This window comes from Crassostrea angulata, chromosome 1 (genome assembly GCF_025612915.1).
Source record: "Crassostrea angulata isolate pt1a10 chromosome 1, ASM2561291v2, whole genome shotgun sequence".
NCBI lineage: Eukaryota > Metazoa > Mollusca > Bivalvia > Ostreida > Ostreidae > Magallana > Magallana angulata.
Window position 1 is genome coordinate 13,376,520 of NC_069111.1, and position 18,814 is coordinate 13,395,333.

At 32.8% G+C, this 18,814-nt stretch overlaps 2 protein-coding genes across 2 annotated transcripts; both read right to left on the minus strand.

The window, feature by feature from the left end:
- Window positions 1–129: 129 nt before the first annotated feature.
- LOC128155829 (acetylcholine receptor subunit beta-like) lies at window positions 130–2,100 on the minus strand. Its single transcript, XM_052817708.1, has one exon. It carries the CDS (start codon window positions 1,641–1,643, stop codon window positions 507–509), a length of 1,137 nt encoding a protein of 378 aa, XP_052673668.1. The 5' UTR covers window positions 1,644–2,100; the 3' UTR covers window positions 130–506.
- Window positions 2,101–7,917: 5,817 nt separating this feature from the next.
- Window positions 7,918–18,066, minus strand: LOC128191330 (acetylcholine receptor subunit beta-type lev-1-like). The gene is made up of 2 exons (XM_052863407.1): window positions 17,319–18,066; window positions 7,918–9,828 (listed from the first exon to the last, which is right to left on the minus strand). Exons 1-2 carry the CDS (start codon window positions 17,818–17,820, stop codon window positions 8,753–8,755), a joined length of 1,578 nt encoding a protein of 525 aa, XP_052719367.1. The 5' UTR covers window positions 17,821–18,066; the 3' UTR covers window positions 7,918–8,752.
- Window positions 18,067–18,814: the final 748 nt, after the last annotated feature.

An 18,814-nucleotide genomic window follows, 5' to 3' on the forward strand; every position in this document is an offset into this window, starting at 1 on the left:
TAAAGAGATACATAGGTAAGAATTCATTGTTCTGTAAACAGTCTTATTTTTGTTTAAAAAATAATGTAAAGTATGCATTACCATTTCTTTGACTAAATAACTCGTAGGAAACAAGGAAAACTTGTTCAATGTGATTATAAAATATATTATCAATAGAAGAAGGCAACATTTAATTGAAACTTATAACAATAAAACACATAGGTAATTAAACAATAACAAGGCTCGAGCTTTGTTTACAAAACAAAGAATTCCAAACTCTGTATCTTGTTAATAACTCAATATCTGACTTTCAATTTTTCGTAAAGCATTAAAAATACCCATAATAAATCACTCTAAACATTAAAAACTGGAAAAATAAAATTTGAAATTTTGAGCTCAAATCGTATCCAAGTCCCTTTAAAGCCTTGATTAGGCCATGTTTAATGTTACAGTTATAATCCTATTGCTTGATCAACAAATATTTGTTCTAGCCTAAACATCAGTGTTTGTAATATAATTGAATGCTGTCAACGTATGACGTTGAGTAAAAAGTAAAGAAACGAAAATATATTGGAAAATAGGACAAACAAGAAAAATGCTATATCTAAATGTACCCCTGTCACTCTGAATTTTTTCTTCAATCGAAGCTTCTCGTCTGTGTCCGGTTCTTCCTTGTTTGTAGAAAAATGAAAATGGACCAACAGAACGAATGTCTCAAGAACAACTACTAATCCGCTAATAACTAACTGGGTTAACAAATAAATAGTAAAATATGGAATAACATCAGATGATTTAGGCATGGAATCGTTGATTATAGTCAGAAATACTGCAAAAGTCAGAAAGATTGCCATGGCAAATCCCATTTTTTCTCCTGACTCGATGGGTACCACGAAACAGAACAAATTCAGGACGGACAAGATAATCACGGGTAACAACGTTGAAATCACAACATAGAAGGCCTTTCTGTCCACTTGTAGAAAGAAATAAATTTGCTGTTGAGTTGAATTCAAAGCGGAGATGAAAAAATTATTTACATAATATGTATGGTTCTTGATTTCCCAAACTTCGTTGGGTTGAAGATACTGAAGAAGGAAGCTCGAATATTCTTCGTTGAAAGTTAGAAACTCGGTTCCAAAATTGTTATTGCCCATCGCCAGACCGCAAAACTGGGTGTCAAACGGATATTTGGTGACATCGATTTTACACTGCGAGACACTGTCCAAATAAGTTGTATATAAAACGCTCCCATAACTGTAAACTGTCAATTGTTTGTCTTTAGCGTCGAAGCATTTGTCATTTCCAATTTCATTAAACATACAAACAGAGGTAGGGTACCATAACTTTTCGGCTTTCACTTGCACTGATGAAATATTACCGTACATTTTCGGGTCCCAGGATAGGCGAGAGTCACCCCAGCCTAACGTCACCAAATATGCTCCTGAAAACGGTTGCTGTTTTTCGTCCACCTCTGCTATACTCATGATGTTGAGGGATATTGTCACATAGGTACTTGTTAGGGCGGATTCAAAAGGAGCAATATCAGGGTCGACTTTGTTGATAACATTCTTGAATAATTCAGACCGGTTGGATCCTTTCACTTCACCTTGGAGAAGAAGTGCCGATGATAAAATAACCAATTCCAGTACTCTAAACGTAGCTTTCATGTTTCCCCTTCATTGAAGTCACTTGGCTGTGATGAATACCAGAGCAGTGATTTTAGCGAAGGTTCTGAGCAGTGTTGACTAAACAGACAAAAGCTGTCCGCTTACCGGTATTTTAAACCCCTTTCACAAAAACTCTTGCTCGCTGACCCACGACTAAGGCTTTTCAATTGAGAACAGTTCATTTTACAATACGGGATTTTGAAGTATTCGTAAACAGACATCAACAGTTATTAAAAGCATTGATGATTCAAATACAATTTCTCAATCAATCACGTATAGAAAGCAACCAAATTATACTGTAATTGTCTTATCGATCGATCGACAATTAGCGTTAGGAAATAGGTAATATCTTCTGATTACAACCGAACAGTAACGCTATCAATGCAAAGACATCAGATGCCACTGTATAATTTATAAATTCAATATAACGGTTTAAACCTACTTACGATTATCCTACATTGACCATTGTGTATTACAATTTCTATGTGAAGATTGTATAAATAGCTAGAGGTAATGGATACATACACTTATTAAGTTTCTAAAATTGTCATAGTAGTTATATAATGTCCACAGACACCTTGTCAACAAGGGAAGCAATGAATTACTACGACTCTAGTTTGAAAGTAAATTGCAAAACAAAGTTTAACCAATAACAAAATTATGTCTTTTTGAACATTGGTTTCACGTTTACAGAAGTAATTTTTAGCTCACCGAGACGAAGTCGGGGGGAGCTTATGCTATACCCTCGGCGTCGGCGTCGGCGTCGGCGTCGGCGTCCGGACCTGGTTAAAGTTTTTGTTGCAGGTCCTGTATCTAACTTATTACTTGTCCTATCTTCACCAAACTTGCATGAATGATGCATCTGGACCTACTAATGGACTTGAGAGACTTGGATGCTGAATCTGGGCCATGAATTTCAGATGCTGGAGGAGGTTAAGGTGTTTGGAGCAGGTTAAAGTTTTTGTTGCAGGTGCCCTTTGATAGCCATTTCTAAGTTACTACTGGTCCAAACTTCACCAAACTTGCAAAAATGGTGTGTCTTATGATACTGATGCACCTGACAGGCTTGAATGTTGAATCTGAGCCATAGGTTTCGGATGCTGGATGAGGTTAAGGTTTTTAGAGCTGGTTAAAGTTTTTGGAGCAGGTGCCCTCTGATGATTATATCTTACTTACTACTGGTCCTTACTTCACCAAACTTGCATGGATGGTGTGTCTTATGATACTTTTGCACCTGACAGGCTTGAATGCTGAATCTGAGCCGAAGGTTTCGGATGCTAGATGAAGTTAGGTTTTTCGAGCAGGTTAAAGTTTTTGTTGCAGGTGCCCTTTGATAGCCATTTCTAAGTTACTACTGGTCCCAACTTCACCAAACTTGCATAGATGATGCGTCTTATGATACTGATGCACCTGACAGGCTTGAATGCTGAATCTGAGCCATAGGTTTCGGATGCTGGATGAGGTTAAGGTTTTAAGAGCTGGTTAAAGTTTTTAGAGCAGGTGCCCTCTGATGATCATATCTTAGTTATTACTGGTCCTAACTTTACCAAACTTACATGGATGGTGTGTCTTATGATACTGATGCACCTGACAGGCTTGAATGCTGAATCTGAGCCGAAGGTTTCGGATGCTGGATGAGGTTTAGTTTTTTTGGAACAGGTCACATGTTTAATATATGTAGGTAATAGCACTATTTCAAACTTGCATATATGATCTAACTATAATATAAATGAATGGCAGAGGTAGCTTCAGATGCAGAGCCTGATCTCCATTATCAAGGATGCTAAAAAATATATCTTAGTTATTTCTGGTCCTAACTTCACCAAACTTGCAAGGATGGTGCGTCTTACGATACTGATGCACCTGACAGGCATGAATGCTGAATCTGAGCCATAGGTTTCGGATGCTGGATGAGGTTAAGGTTTTAAGAGCTGGTTAAAGTTTTTAGAGCAGGTGCCCTCTGATGATTATATCTTAGTTATTACTGGTCCTTACATCACCAAACTTGCAGGGATGATGCATCTCATGATACTGATGCATCTGACAGGCTTGAATGCTGAATCTGAGCCATAGGTTTCGGATGCTGGATGAGGTTTAGTTTTTTGGAACAGGTTACATGTTTTATAGATAATAGCTTGCATAATTGATTTAACTATAATATAAATGAATTGCAGAGGTAGCTTCAGATGCAGAGCCTGATCTCCATTATCAAGGATGCTAAAAATTCTCCTACCTCACTCAAACCTGCTTGATAGATGTGTTTGTTGTTAAATGATTTAACATGATTCCTATGATATAGTATTCTATGATATGATACACTATTGTTTTATATGATACAATGTAATATCATACATTATATTGTAAAAAGTTATATGATATGATATGATATTGTATCAATTTTTTTGTACATTATTATATGATATTGTATTATGATATTGTTATGTATAGTATTGTATATTATTATACAATATTGTAGAATATGATATTGTATAATATATTATTTTATCGAATGATATTGTTTCATATTATATTGCAATATATGATATTGTATCATATGATACGATATTGTATATTATAATTATAGCATATCGTATGATACAATATTGTATAATATGATATTGGTTTATATAATATATTGTTATATAATACATGAAATTGTATTATATGATATTATAAGATATCATATAATATGATATTGTATAATATGATATTGTATCATATGATATGATATTGTATAAAATGATATTGTATTATATAATATCGTACTGTATCAGATGATATTGTATCATATGATATGAAACAATGTTTTATCAAATTATATTGTATCATATGATACAATATTGTGTATCAAATATGATACAATATCATACAATACAAAATTATACTATATTATACAATATAATATCATATGTTACAATATTGTGATGTATTATGTGATATGATATAGTATCAAATAATGCTATATTGTATTTATATTAGATATTATGATATTGTATTATGTGATTAAATACAATAATGTATAACACGATACAATGTCATATTATATGTTACAAAATCATATTGCATCAATATTTATTACAGTATTATATTGTATTAAATGATATATATTGTAAGTATCATTGGATGCAATATCATATTTTATATTATTGTATTGATAAACATTGTATCTTATAATAATGTATGAAATGAACATAGGATTATCATACAATTTTTTTACATATGATATACGATATTGTGTCAAAACAGTATCCATGAATATCCAAGATCATTAACTATGATTTTCATATCATATGATAAAGGTGGTTTTAAAGGTGATGCCTCATAAAGTTGATGCCTCGTCTCGGTGAGCTTTGTAATCTGTGATTACCTATGTTTGAGAGACGTATAATTTTCCGCTATTTATTTCTGCATAACATTTCATAATGCTTTGATAATACATGATTAACATTCGTTTTCTTGCCAGGAAATCCTGTTATAAATAGAAAATGGGTTGAATGCATTTTTAAAGTGCTTCGCTTGAAATTCTGTATAAAGACACAAAGGATATTATAACCGGTAGAAATGCACAAATCTGCATATTTGAATTTCGTTGAACAAATAAATCTCATAGGTTATATATGTGGAAAATGTATATATACATATTAAATACAGTAAGTTAGCGACATGCAAAGTGTACATAATCGATTTTGATTATTAACATTAAGAGTTTTTTTTTTGTTTCCTAAAGATTGTTGGTGGAAATCTACATTTTGAAATATTCATGTATTTTTTCTGACAGTCAAAACCCTCTTGCAAAAATGTATAGGCTTTTATCTATATCTTCGCCTTTATGGAATCCTTAAGCCTGACACAATTTTTGAATAGGTATCAAAAACATTTTATTGAGTTTCAACATCAAAATTCAAATTTTTCATTTTACTATGATTATATGCCGAAAATTGTTTTGTTTCCCTGTGCTGCACAGTGTTTTAGTGTAAATAAAAATTTACCATTGTAATTAAACAATATACCAAGACAGTTAAACTGACTCACTAATTACAGTCCAGTGATAACACAATAAGGTTTTATTATTTTACAGAGTGGTTAACTATAATTCGCTACCCAATTTTCGACATTTTTCCGTGTATATAACTAGTTTTCTACATATGACAAAAATAAATCATAATGTTCTCTTACTGAACTCGTGCTCGTTTACCCAGGTAAAATTATTCGTCAAGATTTTTTTGGAGTAGTCTGCCCCCCCCCCCCCCCCACTTTAAAAAACGATGCTACGTGCCTGAACTAGATGCTTATTTCGAAATTTCACGCTCTAAAATCATGAATGAGAAAAAGCCATTTAGCAATATCGCCAAAATAGATGGATATAACAATTTGGCATCTTGCGTTCTATATAAATATGGCTGAAGTTGATAACAAGTTTAATACATGTATATCACAAATAAACCATTCAATGCCATATTGTTCTCTTATTTGCCCCCCCCCCCCCCCCAAAAAAAAAAAACACTATACAAAATCACTGGAAATAAGTGTTTCTGGTCCCTTATAAATAAGTTACTAGTATACAACAAACATTGCGAATTATTTTATAAAGCAAATCCAGGCAGACAAATATCCAGGTTTGAATTCTGTGGAATTTTCTCAAATGCATATAACGAGGAAATGAACATGGTAAATATTTTTAGAGGTTTTAGAACTACGGATATTTATCCCTTCAACCCCCTGGCTATTCCAGCAGAAGCATTCAGACCATCAAAAACTTCAGTCTCAGCTTTTGTAACCAGCATTGCCAGTGAAGGGGAAATCCCATCAGGTGATAAAATGCCAGTCTGTAATGAACAGCCAACCCAGTTTCCACAGAGTTCCTTACCAATCTCAGAAGACAATACAGACTGACTTCGGCTTCCAACAGTTGTCAAAGAACCTACTCGAAGAAAAAACTAGGAAAGGGCTTGGTGCTAGATTCGTTACATAAAATGAATTTATCAATGAAATCAGACAAAAAAGGAGGGAGAAGAAAATTAAAAACCGGAAAGAAAAAGAAATCAGAAAAAAGAGCGTAAATAAAAAAATGCAACAGAAAGAGATTGAAAAGTTTAAGAAAATATATTGTCCCTAAAAGTGAATCAAAGAAGACATAATCAAAGTCCAAAACAACTGGAAAGGAGTATGGTCGCCAGCTAGAACATTTTGTATGTTACAAGCACTGATAAAGTTCTTGTTTATGTGTTCTTCTTTCCTGTGTGTTGGACAAAGTGTTGTAATTTATGTAAAATACGGTCACTAATTAGATCGATAATTTTATGCCAATTTATTGAATTTAGAAAAAAGAAATACACATGCATTTCAATATTTTCGATTCCATTAATTATAAATTAAATTTTAACATTTTTGCCTTAAATGATTAAATATAAGACTGTGTAAATGTATATTAAAGGTCAACAATTACGAAATTAACACTGTACATTTACCCCCAAATCCATGGGGTAACTAATCATTTTTTAAATTCATCTTCCAAGTCCATATTTAAAAAAAATGAATGAGTGTGAGAAATACTTTACTAGTACATTAAAAAGAGAAAGAGCGAACTTTCAGTTGGGAGACTATGAGGAAAAAATTTGTTCAGATTAGAAGTATTCAAACTTCTATGAAACCCTTACTGTGGTCCACTTTTCACATATACCCTGTATGCAGAATTAGATTGAAGGCTTGCTGAGTCAACTGTACAGTGTTTAAACCCGAGTTTTATAGGTTACACGGTCAAATTATACACATTCATACCGCTTTTTTTAACAGGTTGTAATGCTTTTTAATGAAAGAAAGCTAATTAATAAGTTATATTATTTTATTCCAGTCTGATTAAATCCACCCCGTTTTTTGCAATCGCCAGGGGTGGTTTTAATCTGACAGTACATATTCCACCCCTTTTAAATCATAATCATTGTGACCTCACATATATACATGCAGCAAGAGAAAGCCTTAATTGTCACTGTGATGGCTTTCACACATAAGGATGCTTTTTGGCATATTGGCCGATCAAAATAATGTTCATTGAGCTTTGACGTCTCTGGGGAATGTTTTATGTTAACATAATTCTCTGCATCCACGATTATAAAACCTATAATTAATAATAGGGTTTAATGAGTTTTTAGCTTTTAACTGTCTAAATCTTTTATTTCTGTGTAACTCTTATTGGGAATGGATTTTTCCGAACTTCAGCACAATGCAAACATCCATTTCCACAACCTATTTACCAGTAAATGCGTTCAATATGGTGTCGTGTTTATGAAATGCACTTTATTTGAAAAGCATTTGATTAAATACAATATTGTTCAAAAATAAAAATTGATGTTTTTATCTTCTTTCTGTTCACATGTTACAGTTACATAATACTAAAATCGAAGAACTGACATCCATCCCTTCGTAAATTAATCAAGACTATGTATGGAGTAAATTACAATTATGTTTGAGAAAATTGCAATTTGCAAAGCATTCCTTCTTTAACTTTATTGTTATATATTTACATCTACCAAGTATTATTCCCTCTATTTCTCACGGAAACTTATAGTTAATTCATCGCTCTATAGAAACAGCCAGACTGAAATCTACACGCCCCATTTATCGATTGGTCGAAATCTACAGCGACTGAAACTGACAAGAAAATGACAGGACAGATATCGACACGCCTTGTTTATCGATTGGTCCAAACCTATAGCGACCTAGGAAAAATCACGGACTGCACGAAATAACGATGACGATGTCAGACTCAAAGTCTCACTGGAGACGATTTGGCTGTTTCTTTTAGCTAACTCACTTACGTACATCAACAGTAATTTAGTGAATTTTACTTACTTTTCCTAATCAATTTATCGATTAGCTTGAAGAAAGATGTTAATATAAACAATAAAATGCTTTCTATACCCATATTAATCATTCAAAACATTAAAAAATGGAAAAATAAAATTTGAAATTTTGAGCTCAAATCGTGTCCAAGTCCCTTTAGAGCCTTGTCTGCCTTGATAAGGTCATGTTTAATGTTACAGTATAATCCTTTTGCTTGATCAACAAATATTTGTTCTAAACATCAGTGTTTGTAATACAATTCAAAACTGTTAACGTATGACGTTGAGTAAAAAGTAGAGAAACGATAATATATTGGAAAGTAGGACAAACAAGAAAAATGCTATATCTAAATGTACCCCTGTCACTCTGAATTTATTCTTCAATCGAGGCTTCTCATCTGTGTCCGATTCTTCCTTGCTAGTAGAAAAATGAAAATGGACCAACAGAACGAATGCTTCAAGAACAACTACTAATCCGCTAATTACTAACTGGGTTAACAAATAAATAGTAAAATATGGAATAACATCAGATGATTTAGGCATGGAATCGTTGATTATAGTCAGAAATACTGCAAAAGTCAGAAAGATTGCCATAGCAAATCCCATTTTCTCTCCTGACTCGATTGGTACCACGAAACAGAACAAATTCAGGACGGACAAGATAATCACGGGTAACAACGTTGAAATCACAACATAGAAGGCCTTTCTGTCCACTTGTAGAAAGAAATAAATTTGCTGTTGAGTTGAATTCAAAGCGGGGATGAAAACATTATTTACATCATATGTATGATTCTTGATATCCCACACTTCGTTGGGTTGAAGATACTGAAGAAGGAAGCTCGAATATTCTTCGTTGAAAGTTAGAAACTCGGTTCCAAAATTGATATTGCCCATCGCCAGACCGCAAAACTGGGTGTCAAACGGATATTTGGTGACATCGATTTTACACTGCGAGACACTGTCCAAATAAGTTGTATAGAAAACGTTCCCATAACTGTAAACTGTCAATTGTTTGTCTTTAGCGTCGAAGCATTTGTCGTTTCCAATTTCGTTATACATACAAACAGAGGTAGGGTACCATAACTTTTCGGCTTTCACTTGCACTGATGAAATATCACCGTACATTTTCGGGTCCCAGGATAGACGAGAGTCACTCCAGCCTAACGTCACCCAATATGCTCCTGAAAACGTTTGCTGTTTTTCGTCCACCTCTGCTATACTCATGATGTTGAGGGATATTGTCACATAGGTACTTGTTAGGGCGGATTCAAAAGGAGCAATATCAGGGTCGACTTTGTTGATAACATTCTTGAATAATTCAGACCGGTTGGATCCTTTCACTTCACCTTGGAGAAGAAGTGCCGATGATAGAATAACCAATTCCAGTACTCTAAACGTAGCTTTCATGTTTCCCCTTCCTTGAAGTCACTTGGCTGTTATGAATACCAGAGCAGTGATTTTAGCGAAGGTTCTGAGCAGTGTTGATTAAACAGACAAAAGCTGTCCGCTTACCGGTATTTTAAACCCCTTTCACAAAAACTCTTGCTCGCTGACCCACGACTAAGGCTTTTCAATTGAGAACAGTTCATTTTACAAAACGGGATTTTGAAGTAATCGTAAACAGACATCAACAGTCATTAAAAGCATTGATGATTCAGATACAATTTCTCAATCAATCACGTATATAAAGCAACCAAATTATACTGTATTTGTCTTATCGATCGATCGACAATTAGCGTTAGGAAATAGGTAATATGTTCTGAATACAACCGAACAGTAACGATATCAAAGCAAAGACAGCACATGCCATTGTATAATTTATAAATTCAATTCCATTCAATTTATTATCCTTGAGCTTTACAACTCATCGGAATACAAATTATAATACATATAAAATTATGTACAAATGTGCAATGTGCAGTAAGTGAGTGGACATATTAAGACAATATAATCATGTACATATCTAAGATATGAATGAACATAAATGTATAAGTAGCTTAAACTGTAGTATTATTACAATGCTGCGCTCTCATTTTGGAAGCGCTAGATAAATATTTTCCTAAATTATTGGGTTCCTTTGTATTGTTAACACTTAAAAAAGTTTAGTTAGCTTAAAAACACTTGGTTTTTTGTAATAAAAACTCTTTATATATTTCTTTCGTAATTCAGCGTAAAAAGGACATATGAGTATAAAGTGGAAGTCCAGGCTTGGGGCGAATTACATTGTAAAGTAATGCATTACATTACCATTACTTCATGAATTTGGGCATTAAATTACCATTACCATTACTTGATTTTCTTGAAGTAATGCATTACCATTACCATTACATGAGTAAAGTAATGCATTACCATTACCATTACTTTGGTTTAAAAAAGAGACTAAATAAAAGAGTTTTTGAAAAATGTTTCAAATAAAAAACACTCTTTAACATATTTACAGGTTCATGTTCAGTATCAGGTTCAAATTCAATGACTTGTAGTTATATAAGATTCATTTTGTATTTTCTCAATATATAATCATCTTATAGCATTATGAATAACATATCACATAAAGTAAATTGATATTTATAGACATTTGACATGGTTCAATGTCAGGTATGAAATAGAGACACAGAAGTACATGCATAACAGAAAACAAATTATGGAATAATGTTGCGGTTATTTTAGCTAAATGGGGGTATTTCCCCAGATTACACAAATCTTTATAATTTTGGAAACTTAATTAATTTATAAACAGAGGGTTTTCCCAGTAATTCTTAATATATTTTAATCGGATTTCTTTATACTGAGGACACTTTAAGACAAAAGATTGCTGTTGCACTTTATGATCACCAAAGTTTCAAAGGGTTCATCTCTTAACTGCATCCTGTTAGCTTTGAACATGTATACTAAATTCATAAACCTTTTACAGGAGGAGTGGAAGCTGGGACTGAACATCTTTTTGCAATCTTTATATTAGGATATATATCAAGACCAAAGATAGAAAAATTACATGAATCTTGTATTTTCTATCAGTGTAAACTAATGTACTTAATATACGAGAGAGAGAGAGAGAGAGAGAGAGAGAGAGAGAGAGAGAGAGAGAGAGAGGAGAGAGAGAGAATTTTCAAATGGGTTATAATATTGAAAGTGATTTTGATTTTCATCATGGATGGACAGTGCATTCATTTTGTTTAAAGGTGCATGTCTGTCCTTTTTTCTATTGGAACATAGCCAAGGGAAGGGGATTGGGGTCTTCAGTGCTTCTTATAACAATAGATTGTTTTGATACTTAGATTATCCTGGGGGCATTGTGTGTTGTTGACAACTTCTTAATTGAAGTGAAAACTAATTGGAGTAAATTGTTTAAATGATTTCAAACTCTTAATAACAACACTCTTAAAAATGTTATGGAATTGTGTTGTTATATCAAGTAATAAAATGAAATTTTTAAAAATCTTTTTTTATAATACAACCAAAACATTTTTATCTGAAGAACATTTTTATCTCAAGAATTATTGCTTTCTCCTTTAAAATAATTTTAATCAAATACAATTTCAGCTATTCATTTATTTATCACTTTTTTTAAAGTGAACATGCATAAATAAGCATAGTAATGCAAAGTAATGCCATGTAATGCCAGCATTACCCTAGATTTTGGAAAGTAATGAATTACATTACCATTACTTGTAATGCTAATTTTGTGGCATTACACATTACTAGCATTACTTTGAAAACATGTAATGCATTGCAATGCATTACCATTACATTGAGCATTACCCCAAGCCTGAGTGGAACTCATCTTCTAAATCTTTTTTATTATAATGATTGCAAAATCTTTCATTTCTTGGCACCTTGTTGTGTCGACCTTTTTCAATTCAATTCAATATAACGGTTTAAACCTACTGATGATTATCCAACATTAACCATTGTGTATTACAATTTCTACGTGAAGTTTGTAGAAATAGCTAGAGGTAATGAATACATATATTTATTCATAATGCACAAAAAAAAAATTAATAAAGTTTCTAAAATTGTCAAAGTAGTTATATAATGTCCACAGACACCTTGTTCACAAGGGTAGCAATGAATAACTACGACTCTAGTTTGAAAGTAAATTGCAAAACGAAGTCTAATCAGTAACAAAATTATGTCTTTTTGAACATTGTTTTCACGTTTGCAGAAGTAATGTTTGAAAGACCTATAATTTTTCGCTTTTTATATCTGCATGATATTTCATAATGCTTTGATAATATATGATTTACATTCATTTTCATTTTCTTGCCAAGAAATCCTGCTATAAATAGAAGATTGGTTGAAAGCATTTTTAAAGCGTTCCACTTTTCTGCATAAAGATACAAAAGGTATTATGACAGTAAGAAATGCACAAGTCTGCATGTATGTATTCCGTTGAACAAATAAATCTCATAGGTTATATATGTGGGAAATGTTTTTATACATATTGAATAAAGTACGTTAGCGACATGCACAGTGTACATAATCTATTTTGATTATTAACATTAAGAGTTTTTGTTTGTTTTGTTTTTTTTTGTTTTTGTTTTGTTTTTGTTTTTTTTTTTTTGTTTCCTGCAGATTTTTAGAGGAAATCTACATTTTGAAATTTGCATGTATTTTTTCTGACAGTCAAAACCCTCTTACAAAAAATTATATGCTTTTTTCTACATCTTGGCATTTATGGAATCCCTAAATTTCAGCGTCATAGCTTGACACAATTTTTGCATAGGTATCAAAAACATTTAATTGAGTTTCAACGTTAAAATTCAAATTTTCTTTGGTTTGTTTCCCTGTGCTGCACACTTAACCAAAGGTTAAGAGATCAATTTTTACAAAAATGGCATAACGATATTCAGGAATCGACTAAGGGTGTTATGTATATAGAATTTATAAAACAAATTTTGAATGTGAACGCTACTTACTTTTGTTACCCAGTAAATTAAGAAAAATATTAGTTCAGTTTAGAACTACAAATCATCATCTTCCTGTTGAAATAGGAAGGTGGGGTATTGTTAAAAAAAGTAAACGTTATTGTAATTTGTGTACTTGTAACAAAATTGGTGATGAATTTCATGTTATATTAGAATGCAAGGCATTAAGTAAATTACGAAGTCAGTTTTTAGATACATATTACTGTTCTTCTCCTAACACTAAAAAGTTCTATGAAATCATGTCTTCAGTCGATTATATCACATTAAGAAAATTGTGTTTCTTTATTTCAAAAATTAATCATACTGTTCGTTCACCCCACTTACTTTCTTGAACTTTACAACTATATTGTATATATGTAAATATGTTTGGTCTTCTTATGTACCTCTTGTACCATTATATGGTGTTGAGTGAAATAAACTGAACTGAACTGAACAGTGCTTTTGTGTAGATAAAAATTCACCATTGTAATTAAACAATATACCAAGATAGTTAAACTGACTCACTAATTACAGTCCAGTGATAACACAATAAGGTTTTATTATTTTACAGAGTGGTTAACTAAAATTCGCTACCCAGTTTTCGACATTTTACCGTGTATATAACTGGTTTTCTACATATTACAAAAATAAATCACAATGTTCACTTATTGAACTCGTGCTCGTTTAACCAGGTAAAATTATTCATAAGCAGAAAAATCTACTACATAAAAAAATTATATACAGTTTCTTTTAATAAAATAAAGTCACAAACAAGTAAATTAATTTGATTGACCCTTCTCTCAAGGAGATGTTGTGTAAATCATCAAAGCAAACACGATTTCAATATGACTACTGCCACTGAGAAATCTCGCAAAGACGTTCGAATGAATGGCTAGGGTGAATAGATGCTTATTTTGAAATTTCATGCTTTAAAAAAATGAATAAGAAAAAGTCATTTAGCATTATCGCCAAAATGGATGGACATAACCATTGGGCACCTTACTAACTTAGGCCTTCGTTCCGTCGGGAACATTGACCTTCAACAACAGTCCTCCAACGAACACGGTTCTGGGCTGCTCTGGCGGCACTAAATTGGGCACCTTGCGTTCTGTATAACTATGGCTCAAGTAGATAAATAACAAGTTTAATACACGTTTATCACAAATAAAACTTTTCAATGCCATATTGTTTTCTCATTTGCATCACACAACACACTAGATACAGCCACTGGACGGAAGTGTTTTTGGTCCCTTAAAGAAGGTACTAGTATACAACAAACATTGCGAGTTATTGGTTTGAAAAACAAATCCTGGCAGAATAATATCCAGATATGACTTTTGTAGAATTTTCTTGAATGCATATAATGAGAAAATGAACATGATAAACATCTTTGGAGGTTTCAGAGCTACGGGTATTTATCCCTTCAACCCCTGGCTATTCCAGCACAAGCATGCGGACCATCAAAAACTTCAGTTTTAGCATCAGTAACCAGCATTGCAGGTGAAGGGGAAATCCCATCAGGTGATAAAATGCCAGTCTGTAATGAACAGCCAACCCAGGTTCCACAGAGTTCCTTACCAATCTCAGAAGACAATACAGACTGACTTCGGCTTCCAGCAGTTGTCAAAGAACCTGTGCTCGAAGAAAAAACTAAGAAAGGGCTTTGTGCTAGATGTGTTACAGAGAATGAATTTATCAATGAAATTAGACAAAAAAGGAGGGAGAAGAAAATTAAAGACCAGAAAGAAAAAGAAATCAGAAAAAAGAGCGTAAATAAAAAAAATGCAACAAAAAGAGATGGAAAAGTTTAAGAAAATATATTGTCCCTAAAAGTGAATCAAAAAAGATTTAATCAAAGTCTAAAACAACTGGAAAGGAGTATGGTCGCCAGCTAGAACATATTGTATGTTACAAGCACTGATAAAGTTCTTGTTTATGTGTTCTTCTTTCCTGTGTGTTGGAGAATGTGTTGTAATTTATGTAAAATACGGTCACTAATTAGATCGACAATTTTATGCCATTGAATCGCCAGGGGTGGTTTTAATCTGACAGTACATATTCCACCCCTTTTAAATCATTATCATTGTGACCTCACATATACATGCAGCAAGAGAAAGCCTTAATTGTCACTGTGATGGCTTTTACATAAGGATGCTTTTTGGCATATTGGCCGATCAAAATAGTGTACATTGAGCTTTGTCGTCTCTGTGGAATGTTCTTTGTTAAAATAATTCTCTGCATCCACGATTATAAAACCTATAACTAAAAGGGTTTAATGAGTTTTTAGCCTTTAACTGTCTAAATCATTTATTTCTGTGTAACTCTTATTGGGAATGGATTTTTCCGAACTTCAGCACAATGCAAACATTCATTTCCACAACCTATTTACCAGTAAATGCGTTCAATATGGTGTCGTGTTTATGGAATGCACTTTATTTGCAAAGCATTTGAATAAATACAAATATTGTTCAAAAATAAAAATTGATGTTTTTATCTTCTCTCTGTTCACATGTTACAGTTAGATAATACTAATATCGAAGAACTGACATCCATCCCTTCGTAAATTAATTAAGACTATGTATGGAGTAAATTACAATTATGTTTGGGAAAATTGCAATTTGCAAAGCATTCCTACTTTAACTTTATTTATCGAGTTCCAAGCAAATTTCACAATGATTGATTGTTTTTTTTAAATTGTTCATCCCCCAACAGTTCACATGCATGTGTTTCTATTTATAGCACGTTTTCAGCAGCAATTCCTTGAATTAAATGTTAAGCTTTATGGTGAACGACAATATTAATTCTTTTAATGCCACATGATTGTTATACAACAGGTAAAGAGGAATATGCATTGCATTAGAAATCAATCTTTAATATTAGTTTACGCTCGTTGGCAGTTTTAAGGTGGAGAGAAATGATGCTCTTTTATATTTGTCCCAACGGTGTTTATCTAAATAAAAACGAACAAAGTGCTGAATAAACCAACTTTATATATTTATTGTATAGGAACGCCGCTAGTTACCGTTTAATTTATAATACATTCTTAACAACATTTGTGCAACATCTGTAATTCGTACTTTGAATTTATGAATTTCATCTACCCACCTTTTTTGTACCTTCTTTCCCTTAAATACCGCGTGGCCCTATGTAGTTATACTGTCTGTATATATACACTCTGACCACGTGACTGAAAACCTATTAGAATACGTTTACAATATAAAACCATGTCGCACAGAATTATAGTTATGAATTCATGCCACTGACATTCAAACAATATAAAAGATTGCATATTATATATTAGCGTAGTACATTAAAGAAAAAGTAAAGTACAGAAAAAATATCGCAAAACACTGCACACAAAACAAATGCTATATCTAAATGTACCCCTGTCACTTTTAATGTCTTCTTCACAGTCAATTTGCCATTTTTATCCAACTCTTCCTTGCGAGCAGCAAAATGAAAATGAACCAACAGAACGAATGCTTCTAACATCACAATTAATCCGCTTATAACTAGCTGAGTTATCAAATAAATAGTAAAATATGGAAGAGCATCAGAAGATTTAGGCATGGAATCGTTGATTATCGTCAGAAATACTGCAAAAGTAAGAAAGATGGCCATAGCAAAACCCATTTTCTCTCCTGACTCGATGGGTACCACGAAACAGAACAAATTCAAGACGGATAAGATAATGACAGGTAAAACAGTTGAAATAATCACATAGTTTGGCTTTCTGTCGAGTTGAACGTAGAAAAATATAATTTGATTTGTTTTATTCAGATTTGAATCAAAAACATCGTGAACATTAAATGTGTGGTTCGTGATGTCCCAAACCTCACTAGGCTGAAGATACTGAAGGAGAAAATTCGAATAGTCTTCATTGAATTTTAGAAACTCTGTTCCAAAATTTACGTTTTCAAACGCCAGTCCACATACTTGAGTGTCAAACGGATATTTAGTGACATCAATTTTACACTGCGAGACACTTTCTACGTTTGTCAGATATCCAACAAACCCATAATTGTACACAGTCAGTTGTTTGTCTTTAGCATCGATACACTTGTTGTTTCCAATTTCGTTGATTATACAAACAGATGTTGGATACCAGATCTTTTCGGCTTTGACTTGCACTGATGTGATATTACTGTACATGTTGGGGTCCCAAGAAAGACGGGGGTCACCCCAACCCATCATCATCCAGTATGTCCCTGAAACCGTGTGCTGTTTTTCGTCGACTTTCGATATACCCATGAGGTTAAGAGTTATCGTCAGTGGAGTACTCGTTGTGTCTGATTCAAAAGGAGCTATATCAGGGTCGACCGTGCTGATGACATTCTTGAATAATTCAACACGGCTCCATCCTTTCACCTTACATAGTTGAAAAATTACCAATGATACACTTATTAATCCCAGTGCGTTATTTGTAAATCTCATGTTGTCTTTCCTTCAAGTCGATTTGGCTTCAAAGGTATCTAAAAGTTTGCTTCAAGAGCTGTTGTTTTCTCACTTAACGGACTGACAAGACTTGACTTGTATTTATTAAATCTTTGTGCACAAATTGTTTGCTTTGTCAAAGACCATGACAATCAGCTCTAGATACACAATAGTTTATACCATATTTACGTCAAAGGAGATCTTAAAATGCTCAAATTATAAACGTAAACATTCCGAACAAGTTATTATTATGAGAGAAAACGATATAAATGTTTCGAACAAATATTGGGTAATGAGCATTCAGCTCTAAACTATCGAGTTAAATGTACCTTTACTGATAATCAGAGCATTGAGAGTTAAGAGAGCTGGTTGGTCGTGGCCATTTTTAGGCTATATTTACCTCCCTGTGAAGAAGAGCTCTATAAAGATTTAGGAAAATGCTCAAATTTTAAATATTTTAGTTATTAAAGGTCAAATATGTCGTACGTCAAAGTTTAAGGCAGATCTAATGGTTAATACGTTGACCACCCAACCATCTTAAGTTAAATGTATTTGTTTAAACGATCACGATTACAACCGGCAAGGTTTTAAATTAAGTACAAGAATTTACTGTGTGAAATTCGGTGAAAGTGTCGCAATTTAAAACAAACAGAACAAATCAAAACATTAAGTTTGTTTCAATCCTTAAATATCATAAACTCTCATTAGAAAATGAAAAGTTTTGAAAATGGAATTTCAGCGTAAATATGTATAAATGTTGTTAAGAAAATGACTCGATGGGTAGAAGACACGAGGTCATGTTTTAATCCAGCACTTACTTACTCACCAGTAAACATTTAAATGCATAATTACAATGTAATTTGACATTACATTACAATGTTTTAAATTTCATCTTATTGATAAGCTAATGAATGATACTATCAAATATATCGACTTCCTTCCAACCAAGATTTGTCCCAAGTAATGACAATTTTATATAATTTGGAATTTTTAT